At 38.5% G+C, this 15,437-nt stretch overlaps 1 protein-coding gene across 3 annotated transcripts; it reads right to left on the reverse strand.

Moving 5' to 3' along the window:
* Positions 1-556: 556 nt before the first annotated feature.
* LOC110799434 (uncharacterized) lies at positions 557-15,144 on the reverse strand. Of its 3 annotated transcripts, XM_022004705.2 has the most exons (19): positions 14,450-15,144; positions 12,664-13,054; positions 12,501-12,572; positions 12,289-12,402; positions 11,510-11,722; positions 9,638-10,225; positions 8,353-9,099; positions 7,428-7,685; positions 6,899-7,051; positions 6,428-6,605; positions 6,053-6,203; positions 5,417-5,786; positions 4,333-4,650; positions 3,165-3,939; positions 3,021-3,079; positions 2,686-2,928; positions 2,488-2,595; positions 1,998-2,036; positions 557-1,016 (listed from the first exon to the last, which is right to left on the reverse strand). In XM_022004705.2, the coding sequence occupies exons 1-19, from the start codon at positions 14,812-14,814 to the stop codon at positions 834-836; spliced, it is 5,325 nt and encodes a 1,774-aa protein (XP_021860397.1). In that variant the 5' UTR covers positions 14,815-15,144; the 3' UTR covers positions 557-833. The 3 variants fall into 3 exon arrangements, with proteins under 3 accessions (XP_021860397.1, XP_021860396.1, XP_021860398.1); XM_022004704.2 differs by having other exon boundaries at positions 2,488-2,928; positions 14,450-15,143; XM_022004706.2 differs by lacking the exon at positions 7,428-7,685 and having other exon boundaries at positions 2,488-2,928.
* Between the last annotated feature and the right edge of the window lie 293 nt (positions 15,145-15,437).

A 15,437-nucleotide genomic window follows, 5' to 3' on the forward strand; every position in this document is an offset into this window, starting at 1 on the left:
TATACTAATTAAAATTTATTACAACAAGAAACAAGTAGCAAAAGGGGTGAAATGAAGGAGTGAACAATGTTTTTAGGAGGGAAATATTGTACGGTGTTAAGCTTGGTAAGTGGTAAATTTTATAATTTTAGACAACATTGGACAAAGTAGTCATTTTACATTCACTTTATCAAACCTCTAATTACAAAGAGCTCGCCGTTTCACTCAAAACTCTCTTCCCAACCTCTCCTCACCAAACACTTTCCAATTCGTTTTTCAAAAAATCAAACCTCTAATTCACCTCAACTTCAAACCTCATATAACCAAACACCCCCTTATCCGAATTAGAAATAATTTGAATAAGTTATTACTCAATTTCGTAATAAAAGCAGGTAGCAACAGATGGCAATATGATCTCAACTTAAATAACTTAACCAGATGTTTTATAAAATGAACATTCTCTAAATCAAATCAACCTGGTTTACTGCATGTAGATCACTTAACAAGTAATATTGTTCGTAATTAGTAAAACAAGTTCTAGCAGAGCTGAAGAGTTTTGAGCCATATAACTACAGACTGTCTCCCAAAATTACTTAATAACCTGAAAAAGTTATAGTAACAATATAGCCACATATATTAACATTGATAAAAAAAATAAAAAAATAAAAAAATAAATAAAATAAAAAAAAAACAAAAAAAAAACAGTACACACAGTTTGCTCCAAGGCTCAATTACTGGAAGTAGAGAAACCTAACACCCTTTCCTACCCAACCTACACAAAAAGGGAAAATACTACACAGCAAGAGCTCTCACATACCCTGCTTATGACATCAACTCTACCATCATAATTAAGCTCACAGTAGTGAAGTACTCATCGGATTTGCAAAGTAATGTTGTCGACAAACAAACTTAGGTTTGAAGTGACTGCCAAGTAGATTTTCCAGCAAGGAAGGGGTTGTTGAAGAAGTGCTTTGACTCATCTTTCGCACGACGAGGTGTTTATCCAAAACCATTAAATCCAACAGCTTTCGGCAACTCTGGAAGAAATGTGAACAAACCATCAAAACATGCACATTTGACACAAAGATCAAACAGGGGCCAAAAATTTGGCAGCACAGTAAAGCAATAGGTAAAAGCTAATAATCCACTTTATTAAACCACTGATGCTGCATTTCCTAACATAGACATTGTGCTTTGAATACTCTAGCTAAGAAGCCTCCTAGGCTCGGAGGCTCCACGTTTACCAATCTTTAGTGGACCTCCATATCTTATAGCATTTCAACAGAAACATGAAACAGTTTCCAAATAAGGATTCTAGTTTTCAAACATGAAACACTTCCTTATTCTAATTTTGTCCAGGAAGAGGAAAATACTAACTGCCAACACCATGTTAACCAATGAAGAGACCAAATTTAATGGCTCGACTTGTAAATTCACACAAAAAATATACGGAGTACTTCATTTGGCAATGTTGACATGTATTTAGTTATTCAAATGCCCGGACTTTATAAGAAAGAAAATAAAACAAAACGTGGAGTATTAAATTACATTACAACTTTTAACTTCTTTAACAATGCAGTGACACATTTTTACTCCGGATATCCATGAATATGTCAGAATATTCTGGTTTCCATATATTAAGAGTTGAGAGGTAGCATATATTAAGAGCTTAAGATGTAGGAAGCCTTACTTCTGACAAGTAGCTAGACCTAGAACGTACATACATAATAAATGTATCCATGTGGTAGTCATGGTATTAGTAGTACAAGAAGCAAAGTAACAATCGGAGAGTAGCAAAATATACTGCCACAACAAAATTACACAAATGGCTCACTGAATCATTTCAATATCATGCAATAACCCGAGGAAACAAAAGGACGTGGAATAAATACAAAAAATAAGTAAGTCCATTAAAACATTAATGCAGGAGTAATAAATGAGATGTTCAGCAACAAAATTATTTAAAGAGCAAGATCTGAATCCTGTTTAAATAGGTAAAGCAAACAGAGAAAGAATACCTGTGGATTTAATACTTCCATTTGACTGAGAAGATTATCCTGTTAGAATCATACAAAGAGAATCAGAATAAGGATTATAGCATGAAAGAGAGACCATGTCCATGTTCAAATAGGGTTATCCATACCCAGATACATAAAATGAGCCCCAACCATTCTAATTAACTTTTGTACGCCTAAAAGAAATCCACCAACGTTTAGAAATAACCAAAACACCGTTTCCCCAACACCTAAATCCATCTAAGCCATATGCATGAAGCAGGCAAGAAGCTATCTGACATTGCATGATTATCAAGAGGCTGTCCCCCACCCCCACCCCCACCCACCCCCAACACACACACCCCAATTGGCTTCTGCATTTAATTAGGGTCTGGCGAAGTCCAGATGTATGCAATCTTGATCCCAACCAGTACACTAGCAAAAACACTTTCTGAGGGACCTGCAAATGATGTTTTTAGTCCGTGAAATAAAATTGTGGATAAAGGAACACTACCTCCAGTATGCCAGGATTTTGAGTCACAATACCAAGTATTCGACGTGTCAGCCCCCTGTAGACAATCCCATTGATCGTTCCATCCCCATTGATCCAAGGCAATATTGGCTGAAAAGTAGCAGTTAAGTTATCAAAATTTTGGTTATTCTTCCTCCCTTCAGTAGATGTTCTAGTAGATGTGGTGCATTCTTCAAGAACCTGAGCAACATCAGAGAATGGCGAGACCTCTTCAGATATATTTAGACCACGTGTTTCACCTTCATCTATCTGAATCGCTTCATGTTCATAATTTGCACTCCCTTCAACCATATGTGTCTCTTCTCTCCTTGGAACTGAAGATGAAGCCATTCCAGGATCTTGAGAATAAGTTGCCTTAGAGGCCAGAAAGTACTTGGTGCGATATTGAGCATCCACAACATGAACAGAATTGTAACCAGTGACCTAAATTATAGACAAATATTATAACCTCACATTTTATCATGACATAATAGAAAAGCATTAGAATCACATCCCGAATCGTAAATGGCACTAACCTTTAGTACAAGGCCAAATAATTGAAGCACATCAACAACATGTTCAGCTAGAACTGTACCTGGTAAAAAACCCGAAGAATCAGTATGAATCTTTACAGTAGGAAAATTTAAAGTTACATACACCCAACTCCAAAATAAGAATACCTTGCATTCCCAAGCACTCAGAAACTTTTGACAGGCTTAAGCCCTGGTCACCAGCTTTCTGAATATTTGTGTGTGCAGTTTCGAAAAGCTCCGGAAGCAGTTGAACATTTCCTTGGCTACTATTTTTGGCAAGATCTTGGATAGTGTAGTTTGTCATAACTTCCCACAATGAATCACCAGAAATAACAGAAGCTGGGAGAATTCTGCCAAAATCAGGAGGTTCTTTGACACTATCAATGTAGGATAATGTGCAGCTAACTTTTTGACCCAAAGTCGCGTAAAATTGATCATTTTCACTGAACAGTGTAGCATTTTCATCTTTGAAAAACTCAACAATACTGGACCTCAAAATTGTTGCTCGACTCAGACAAACCTTTATACCAGGGAAGCCTTTTTCTCGGCGAGAAAACATCTCAGATTCTTGCAAAGAGTGGAATTTATGTTTCTTACTCACACTACTGTCCTCAAATTCATGGTCATCGTACTTACGTTTTGTACTTCTTGAGTCCTCGGCCTCTCCAACACCTTCAAGAGGTAGACTTGGCAAAATGGACAGTTCTCCAGAAGAAACTAAAGCAAACAAATGAAATACATCTCCACACTGCAGCTCTGAGGGTAGATATACTGTTCCTTCCATCAAGTCCTTCTCTTTTTTACATATCCAGCTTGCTAACTTAGCAGCTCGCTTCCCTGTGTTTGCTGGAAATTGAGACAACGAAAGGCTCCTCAGGAAACTTTGAGACAGGACAAATGGCTGACTGGGGCCGCTTCCAACCTGTTACACACATTAAGTTAGCCCCAAATTAAGGCTTCCCTAATTATAAGAATGACATATGGGCAGGAGTAGAAATTTCCAATAATTATCCATAACACAATGAGCATACCCAAAGCATGATCCTTCTCTTATTTTGTGTGGGAGGGGAAGAAGGCCAAGGTTCTTCTCTTAACATCTCATCCCTCAGGTAACTAGACATTGGAGTTTCGTTTGACTCAGTGCTTGAGTCATACGCAGATTCTCAAGAAAAATACGCATGTAACAATATTTCACAGCCTAGAACATCCATACATGAACTGATACATACTAATCATGTTCTTAGACACTTCCCATTACTCCTAACGGATGACAGAAAGCAGTGGAGGGCAGAGATCATAAAATAAAAAGCCATACCAATATTTTCTTCTGCCTGAGGTAGTCAAAAGCTGAGAAAAGATCATGCTCTGAATAGCAGCATAATGTCTCAGCCAGCAAATTTGGCATTTCTGCTGCTTTTGAATTGGTCAAGAAGACTAGCTTAAAAAGCTCAACAGCACAGGAAACAGGTAATGATTGGTTCATTCGTCTGGTTATGCTAACCCCCTCCTTTAAATGCATGACAAACTTCTGAGGTAGGCGGTGGCGTCTGGATCTTCGACTGGAACCCATCTGTTGCTTTTCAGAATCATTGTCAAACTCACCTGGACAACTTGCTACGGGATTGTGGGTGCCCTGCAACCACGTTACTTTCGTAAGCACAATATAGCATAAGGGTTCAATAGTTTTGTTAAAGAGAAAAACAACTCCTTGTCAATAAATCTCTGACTCACAAAGTTACAGTGACTGCAGAGAGGAGAAGATTCACCAAAGACAAAAAGAGGAAGATGTGCAACGCTCACTCAAATCTGTATTATTTGTTCTTTAAGGTTTTGTGCGCACATCAAGGATTTTTTAGTTATCGTAGTGGTTATTAAAAACTGAATGCTTTAAAGTGGAAAATAGTATTGCATTGGAAATTTGAAGACAGAAAATCAGGAATGGAAAAAGCTGGTTAAGCAGATAGGTGACATGGAATGGAGGGAGGAAATGCATATTTAAATCTTAAAGATATCACAAAAGTTGAATAAATTGACCAGCTAATATATTCAGAAGGAAATAAGGGAAGCATTTCCAACTTTCTACAGTCAGGTCGAAGACTAGGCAGATAGGGAAATAGCTTGAGCAACGGATGGTCTTAACTCTTAAGCTACCCCAAGCAAGGTATTAAATCTCCACCACATCACCACAAGGAGACCACAATTCACAGGTTTCCAGGCTAACTGCAAAGTGATATTAGCCAGCAACAGCAGAGAACCATCTGTGCTGCCCACGAAAGTGGTTCCACGACCACTACCACGATCGCAACCGCATTCAAACCCATGAATTCAATCATGAGCAGGTTTTTAGAATTTAATGCTTAGAGAATACTTGTGAATATATGCCAAGGAGTGATAGATACCTGAGATGCAGATTCACTTCTCTTGGTGGAGTCCAATTTCATCATCTGCTTTTGTACAAGAACCTCATGAAGAGCTATCTTAATTATACCATCATCAAAATCATCCCAGTGTTTTCCCTGAGAATCAGATTCTTGGCCACACTCACTTATTGTTATGTTTTTTTCATGATCCAGCTTCTGCTCATATCGCTTAGCAAGCAAGTTACACAGCCTCATCAAAGATTTTCTAAACTTTATGTCCTTTTTCAGAACAGATACTCTTCTGCGACAGGTAGTCGGAGGAGCAGGAAGGTCACTGATTGAAGCCCAGTCTGTGCCACGCCTAGCACCTTGAATTGCTCTTTGTCTTGCATATTGAATTAATAAATGCCTAACAGCAGGAGAGAGAAAAGGAAATTATGCAACATGAATTCTAAAGAAACTAACACATGAATGGCAAAATAAGACATGCACAATTTTCAACTTCAAAACACACGAGCCGGAGGAATGAAGTTATGTAAAGTATCAGATTTAAATCATCATCTAAATTTCCTATTTCATCATCTGTTCATATTTTCCACCAAGCTCCAAAAAGAAAGCAGCTATATAGGAAGACTACAAAAATTTCAATATACATACTTCACGGTTTTAACATACCTGTCTGCTTCTTCTGTCCATGAGAACTTCTGTTGACGGGTTGATTTCAACAGTGGCATCATACACTGGCCATTTAATGACTCCTGGTGTTCCTGCTGGTCATCAAATTCAGCCTCCTCCATACTCTCTTCTTGACTTTCTTCAAGAGATTCTAGAATATGGATGACATCAAAGAGACAACATGCTTTCAGTTCACTGACAAGCAGACTGGGCTATTAGCAACACACTTCTAGAAATCTAGAATATGGATGACATCAAAGAAAAAACATGCTAGAATATGGATGACATCAAAGAAACAACATGCTTTTAGTTCACTGACAAGCAGACTGGACTATTAACAATAAAAAATACTATGAACATAGAATTTCAACAAACCGCTTGTATGATTGGCTTTCGCACGCTTTGCCGATCTCTCCTCGGCAGATATCTTCCTTTTACGCCGAGATTGAGAATGCCTATCTCTCCTAGCATCTGAAACCATACCCTGACTATTGAAATCTCCCTGGAATCTGTTAAGACGCTGTTGCCTATTATCATAGTATACGCGAAGCACCTGCAACAATTTTACGAATCTCAGGACTCGGTGAAACGTAACTCTCAGAGTCAGAAAGTTGCAGCTCACAAAGCGCTTTATTTGATCAATAAATTGATACTGTTTAGTCTTTACACTCCATTTGAGATGGTTCAAATGCTATTTTACAATCTACAAAGACAAATGTTCACCATAATGCTCAACATGGACTAGAAATGAGGTATTTACAGGTTTGTCTTTATCAATCATGAACTACAATCTGTTTAGAACTGTATAAAAATTCTCTGAATTTAGAGATCCAAAATGCGGTTTACCTGTTCTAAAGTAAGATTGAGATCCTTGGCAATTTCTCTGCACTCCTGAAAACTGAGTTTTTTGCTTTGCTGATCTTTGATTCGCTTGAGGAGATCAGAACGTTGCTCTGCTTTCATAACCCTGACTGTAGTCCATGACCGATAAAGACAAACCTGCAAAACCTCATATTATTGGATTCATCAATCACAACTCACAAGGTGAGAATAGAGGAAAGAAACAGGGGGCAAAACATGCTGGTAACTGGTAAACAATCCTCTGCATGTTTGTCTAAAGCAAAGTACAAGCACATACAAGACGACCCAGAATACTGAACAACGTAATGACAAAATTCTGTTTCAACAACTTATTACGGTATTACTCAGTTTCAACTTAGATATTAAAAAGTAGGGCGTCGCCTAGAATTATTGTGTTAAAGACATACTACACATCAGCTTAAAGTCAAGCCATGTGCATAGAAGGGCATACGGTCATAAAACCAAAAGAGAGTGCATGAAATGTATGGATACCAAATGAACGTTAGATCATTACCTCAAAAACTACAGATCCAGGGAATGCACGCACAGCAGCTTTTGGGTCAGCAGCTGCATAGCAATATTCCAAAGTCTGCCAATATTTTTCTACAGCTTCACTGGTGGACAACACAAAGTCATGTCTTGGGCCTCGAGGCATGAGGTCCATTGATGGTGGTTCCTCGATATATGGTTTAAGCTCTAAAGCATATATAAGTTTAGTATGTGAGGTCTTGGTCACATCCTTGTGACTCTCATCAGCTACCAGCCGGATTAGCTAGATTACCATTCACAGTGAAAGAAATGGGGCAAAACAAAAGCAAACAAAGAGTTCAGCTATCTGTTCAAATACAAACCCAATCTGACAGAATGATAACATCCTAATTAATCTGCAGTGAAGGTGAATGAAAATTCGCTTTCATTGGGCATGCAAGATATGAGGTGACACAAGTTGTAAGAGTTAGTCGGCTTAGTCCTTGATAAAATAGGGGTCAGGACTTAATGGAATGGAATCTGGAAACAATCACTTCATAATGCACGGACTATTAATTTCCTGCAAAACGCAAGGCATAGTCTTGTGCACATGACTCAAGATGTTAGGATTGAAAATCAGAACCATTCAGCCTTTAACATATGGTCCAGGCAAACTACCAGAAAAGAAAATAATATCATGTTTTGAACTTTTACCAGCTTCAGATGTGGCAAAACCAAACACTAAATTTATAATTTCCGTCAGTTGCACATAACCACTTCTAGCTGGGTCAAATATTATAAAGCGGACGGTGAAAGAAATCTACATAAAGTAAACTTTCAAACATATATAGCTAGTGCATTTTCCTTATAAAAGTCGAAAGTGAAAGAGCTCACTTATGTGCAAAAATAAAAATCAAGCGGGCAAAGAGAAGCGGTTACCATGTGTGCAACATGATATACAACCATTATACCTTGAGACGGTGCAAAATATCAATAAGCCACGACAGCCTTCCAGTTGCTCGAGTATCCATCATACTCTTGTATTCCTCCTCAGGAAAGTCTGACAGAAGAAAGCCAGCCTTGCACTTCTCAATCATATCAGTCCATTTAAGTGAAGAGCCCACCACTTGCAAAAATAGTTCAAATGGCATAGCCTTGATGGCAACATCTAGCCCAAACAATAGACACGAGCTGTTTGGGTTTCTTGCAGAATTCACGTCTTTGGTGAGTGATGATATCTCAGCGGATGTAGCTGAACTATTCACATAATCCCATAAAAAACGATGCAGGAGCTTTGTGCGAACCATTTTTGCCAAGACAAATCCATTAGCACGCATAACTTCTGATTTAGCACTTTGAATATCTGAATTTGCATTGATTTGAATCCTCTCGATGCCATGGAGTACAGGAATGGGAAGTTCGTTCTTTGACGAGGTGCCACGACTTTGGATCTCAAAAGATCTCAGTCTATCATGCACTTGGTCTGACAGCTCACTAGCCGAACCTTTGACAGACGGATGAATAACCGCAAGTACTTCCCGTAAATTGCCACAATTTGAGACACCTGGTATACTAAAGACCATGAGTTTACACTTCCCTTCTCGTTCAAGCTTCTTCAGACAATGTGTCAGGGTCTTTCTATCCATTCTTGTCCGCTTGCCCTTTTCAAAACTCTCAAGCCACCGTTGCAGTTCAGGTTTGACAATAATTTTCTCAGTCTACAAAATGGCAGAGATGTTGGACAAATTATGCAATTATCAAGCTGATGTATGTACAAAAAAGCTGAGGACAACCAAAAAAACGATCAACGACCATGCTACTGCTACCACAAAACTACCAAAAGGAGGGAATTAGTTAAAACCAATTGGATTAGCTTCATAATTCTTCACACGTACAAGAATAAGAAATTAAGAATCATTAGTAGAAGTCGTTTTTCAGATATGTTCCGGTACCTCTAGCGGAAGAATTCTTAGAACAACATAGCACATTCAACCCCATTTGTTAGAACAGTTTCACACCTATCCCTTTTGTTATTCTTGCTTTTGATAAAAGGAGTTGGCTCAGGATTGCCCAAGCCAGTAAAACTTACCACTTCACTTCCATCAGCTAACTGACAATATTATCTGATTACAAGTTACCCCCACCCCTTATCATACCATGTAACTACGACGAAACAACTTTTCCTATCTGACACTGCATGAATAATAACGAAGGACTAAGATCGAGTCCAACGAATGAATAAGACTACAAACTAACCTTGAGCCTTTCAAGTAACCGTATCTCCCGTTGGGCACTAGTTAATGATGGATATCTCTGGCCTTCTTGAAGGGTAACTGGCTTGGGTAATGGATTAGCTGAAACCTCAGTTGTACCACCACATTCAATTCCAGTAGCTGGACTAGGAACAATAATGCTCATATCAAGGGCTAAACCTGGTGAGCCTTCAGAACAAGAAACCATTTGAACTGATCCTATGCCTTGCTGAGAGGCACGCTCAAGTTCTTCCTCGGCATCTTTGGTTTCTATACTTTCTCCAATCAGCCATTTTTGTGAGTTTAAGGAATCCATCTCGGCAATGGTACTTTGAGAGCTTGCACTGTGAGATGGCTCTTGACCTGAGGGCTCTTGAACTGTGGCTAAAGCCAATGGCTGCCCATTGGGACCATCTTGTAATCTGTTGAAGGATGAATTAGGTAAATCAGGACAGAAATTTCCTCGTGTCCAAAACCGATAGGCTGACCCTCTCTTACGGTTTTCTGAAAGCTGATGCAAACCAAACCGAGAGACCATTGTATTGGTCAGATTGTCAAGCATTTTAGTGCTGATTCCAAGCCTTCTGCACACCTGTCAATTGTAGAAATTTGGATGTGAACTTGTGAAGGAAACTAATTCACTAAAACACATTAATACATGAAAACATACCTAAATGCAATTGCGCATAAAATTAACCAATTAAATCACTATAATATTTACCTCCTCAAATTTTGATCTTTTACTAATCTGTACTATGTATATTGCATCTGGTACATGTATATAAGAAGTTAAGTCAGCTTTCAAACCTTGATTCTAGTGGAAGAGATATTATAGCTTCATCTCACATGGCCTTATAGATTCTCTTGCCAGTTTTATCTTTTTATACATTAAAGTCAACTAACAAGTCCTTGGCCATGACAGTCATCTAGGCCTTAATCGGTATTCCCTACGCCCCCTAAAGATTTCTACACTCTCTTTTTCAGCCTGTCCCTTTGAGTTTACCCCATAATATTTTTGGTATGTGGTCCTCACATGTCTATGTCCATTTCCGATGGAGCCAAAGATTCATTTGTTCTTTTGGCTGTGGGATGTAATGGACTAAATCAAAACGGCTCTTAAACCTCTTCGCTTCCTTTCCATGAAATAGAAGATGGTTGTCCTGTTGTCATCCCGTTATCGCTTTTGGGTCAATTGGAAACAACCTCTCTGCAATTGCAGGGGTAAGGTTGCATACACCCGACCCCCCCCTTACCCCGCTTCTTGCGGGAGCCTCTTTGAGGCAATGATAATGATAATGAATGGTCCTCACATGTCTCTCTTCACACACTATATTTAATGTAGGGGAAAAACAAACCTGCCAACCCACCTGCTATTATTTTGCCCAACTCTTAAAAAAGTGAAGTAAAGCATTTGGGTCAATCTTTTACGGACTAAGGATATTTCTGAGTCTGAAATTTATTTTAATTGTATCTTGAAGAAATGTAATTTTTCATGATTGTAACTTGAGCTTAGGGATTATAATTTGTCATGACAGTCATCTATGCCTTAATCAGTAGTACTGAGTCTAGAGTTAAGACGGACTAAGCTGATACATATATCTGATTCAATTTATCAAACTTTAACTCCTCATTCAAGGGTATTGTACCTTGAACTTGCTCTATGACTCTTTTGATTTATTTTGTATCTGAATCCTACTTGTTTCTTATCCCACCACCATCCCACCCGAAAAAATAGAGGGGGGAAAGAGCAACTTGATTGGAACACTCAAATATTAAAACAATGCATGGCTGATTGGCTTGGCTGATAATTATAAAGACATGTAAAATAGACGGATAACCAACATAATGTAAAGAAAGATAGTCAGATAGGAAATACGTCAACTCCAAGAAGCCCTTTAGATCCTTCAGTATCAATCATGTCATAAATTTGTTGCTCAAAAGGGAGCTCAACAAGCTGCTCTGTCTTTAGAATCCGGTTTCCAAATGTGGTGGTCTGCTCCGAAACAAGATTTTCATCCTCACAATCTCGGACTTTTTGTTGAAAAAACTTTGGAGAAAATTTTTTCAGCAGTCGCAAACAACTGACAGGCTGCCCAATGCAAGAAGAAAATAAATTAATCTCTTTAAAAAAACACTCCGATTGACAAGAGAAGTACATAGAATACAAATATTATAGGACAAAACAAAAGGGGGACTAACGACCTAGTTTTGACTGAACATATTTGAAGACTTGGGATGATTAAATCAGGAATATTTTCCGAGGACATAAAATAAAGAGAATGAAAGTAAGATGAAGAGAAATGAGCATGCCATGCCAAGTTGACAACTCCGTGAACCAAAAACATAGCTAGATTTGTTAGTTGCCTGGTAGCATTTATAAAGTAATTATTTGGAAAAGAGGGCCATTGGATTTGTTAGATTGTGACTGTTGGGATTCGAATAACACACTTAGAATGGGTATAAAGTTCACAAGACCCTTAGAATTTAGAGATAACTGCTTGAAAAAAATTCTGAAAACTTTCCTCCAATCTTAATCTCCTTTAGGTTAAATGAGTTGAATATAATCAATCCACGTCAACAGCATATATTACATCACCGCAGAGGCGCAGATGTAATTTTAGATTTCATGGCATAACCTTTATGAAGCAACAATACCTTGTTTTGCCCTCTAGATCTGCTCTTTTTCGATTTTGAAGGGGTTTCCACTTTGCTATCTATTTTCGCCTCAAATACCTCAACAAGACCAGCCTGCTTCAACCTGTTGCAAATCTGGAAACAAACAGCATGGTGACAAACGATTTTCAGAGTGTATTAGCTATCATACATCACACAGAGTAATTGATGGGTATAAGATCATGACAAATTACATTTCTCCAAGCCCTGTGTCCTCGCGTTTCTCGATATCCAAGTTCCTGTTTGATATCTGAGACAACAAGAACCTTCAAGGAAAGCAGTGTCGTTGGAAAAAGGAGTATGCATTGCAGTTGACAAAAATTATTTAGATTCTGCATAAGTTCATTTATAGCCCACCTTGCCTTCAGCTTGCTCAAGTCTGTCACAAACTGCTTTGATGGCAGGCAAGAAATCCTTGACACGCACATCATCTTGGCCACATTCTTCAAGAAGGTCTGCTCCACTGACATTGTCTCCAAGGTTTTCTTCCACATTCTTGTTCTCTTTTGTAATCTCAAGTCTTTGCTGAGAACTCAAGGGAAGTGCATAACGATGTAAGCAGATCAAATTGGTATGCACTGGTTGACTGTTCTTTGGCTCCTTGTCACTTGATGCTTCTTTTGTTCTCACTATAGTTGACTGCCGGACAATCAAACCCCAGGACTCAAGCCTCTTGACCACATAAAAGAAATTGTTTGCAGCTATTCCAAGCTCCTTGCAGAGTTGATTCTGTGTCACTCCATTTTCTCTGGAACAAATCAAAGCAAGCAATGAATTTGTGGACACAAGTAGTTAAGAGACGTCAATATAGTTTAGAGTCTGAATGAGTTTTATGCCGCCATGAAGCACAATCCTGAAACCCAACAAAAAAAAACTAAGCGGTACCTTGATCACGACAACTTTTCTTGAAATCATCTTATATGATACTGTTGGACTGTTCGTGGTCCTTATAATGAGTTTAGCTTCTTTTACCGCCAATAGGAATGATACACATGAGTAATATGACACTTTTTTATCACCAATTTGACACTTTCTAAAAACAATTACCTTGCACAAAAGTTATGCGAACAAGTACCTTTTAAGACTTTTATTTAGATGACCACTACCTTAAAGCTATATGTGATCTGATTTGACCTTCCATCGATCATCATGCTGTTTTCAAACTAGATTGACCCAAGGAGCATACTCATGAGTCATGACCTGTAAAACTAGATTGCCAAAATGATGATAGATTCAGAATTAAGTCATTCGTTATCCTATAGGTGGTGTTACTCTTATGATATAATATAATATAATCTTATACAGCGCTTTTATGCCGAACTATGTCAATTCCTAATTTAATCTTACATTTGGAGGAAGGCAAGCATAACACAGTACAAAACTACAAATTGGTATCAAGTTACCGACACTATCTTTGTAAGAGCATTGCTTTTCACAAAACTATGACACATGTACCCTTCACCTGGCAATGAGATATTGACACTGGCCATTTGTAATATGTACAAATCTTTCCATATAAGAAGTACTTTGTATTAGATACTACTTAATTTCACTCGAGGAAAAGACAGAAGCAGCAACCTTTATCAAGTTGGAGAAGCAATTAGTCAATCAAAACACAAATCAAGTCTCTAACAAGTCAAATGACTTCAACAAGGACTAGTGGGACTATGCATCAACCTTGCTCAAGAAAACAAATACTCCCTCCAGCATGATATCATTCCCCTTTACGATTTCCGAAACACCCAGCATCTGCTAAATCAAAACAATCCTAAAACCAAATTCCTTTTCAAATTATAAGAAAGAGACAAATAAGACCATTTGACGGGAAAAAAAAAAAAAAAAATCCTGTGTTAAAGGAATTTCTTGCTTGGCTACTTGCAAGCTTTTTTTGTATAGGGGAGCCACAAATGGCAATGATGTCGACTAAATTCGATTGTCACCGCCCAAGATTTTAACCAACTTACGTTACAGTCCATTGCTTGCAAATTGAAGTTCAACTAAAATGCCAATTGCCAATACCAATCAATGAAAATAGCAAAAAAATCCCAAAATTAATCGACCAACAACACCAAATTAACAGCAACATTCCAAACAAAAATGACAACATAATTCACAACTGAAATAACCAAATTGCCAGTAATACCTAGCAAGAGCAAGACGCTCGAGAACTCGCTGCTGAGGTTGGGTAATATTGGAAGCTTTAACATCATAGAGGCCAACGAAGCACCGCCGAAGCTGCTCATTAGCAACCATCTTCAAATCCAAGCTCTCACACTCTTCAAACGGCTTCAATTTCGGGTCGGGTAACTCCGACCCGCTAAGGTCCCGGAACTGCAGGCCCGGAACAGCAACAAGGCCCGACCAAACAGCCCGTTTAACGGCGGGGCAGAGGTGGAGACCAGCAGAAGAGAGAGGAGAGTGGAGGCGAGGCCAGAGGAGAGAGAGTGAGATGCCATTGACACCTTGGGAGCAGATCTCTTCGAGTGCTGCGTGGACGATCGTGTCCATTGATTTTAGTGTCAGCTGATCATCATCTGGAATTGACGGCGGTGATGTTGATGATGATCATGGGAAGCATGTGGAGGTTTGCACAACCGCACACTTGATTGAATTGAGTTAGGGTGAAATTTGAAGTTTTGGGATTGAAATTGGAGGTTGTTGATGGCGGGAATTGAAGTTAACGGTTGAGGGGTTTGGGGTTTTTCTGGGTGTTGGTTATTCTCAGTGATGGAAGAAGGAGACGGTGGAAGGTCTAGGGTTCGAGGAGTTGATAATGACAAATAGGAGAATTTCAGCGACCGAAGACACTCTACTTCTTTTTTTTCTTTTTTTGTGTGTCTTTTTTTGTTTTGTTTTTTTTAGGGGTAGAGAGAAACACAAAATGAAAGGTTAGGTCATAAATAAAGTAGGCGAAATTCGATCTCATGTCTTGTGTATCACGCCTTGGAACTTTTGACATCCACATGCATAGTGTTTTTTATGGGAGGATCATGGGTAATGTGTTAACGAAAGGTCATGTATGATCCACATGTACCATAAAATTACTTTTATTTTACAACTTTTGTGTAAGATCGTCTTACCGAAAAGACCATTTTGATTGTTTAACTAATTAGTTTCATTGGTTAACTAAT

Source organism: Spinacia oleracea, chromosome 4 (assembly GCF_020520425.1).
Source record: "Spinacia oleracea cultivar Varoflay chromosome 4, BTI_SOV_V1, whole genome shotgun sequence".
Taxonomy (NCBI): Eukaryota; Viridiplantae; Streptophyta; class Magnoliopsida; order Caryophyllales; family Amaranthaceae; genus Spinacia; species Spinacia oleracea.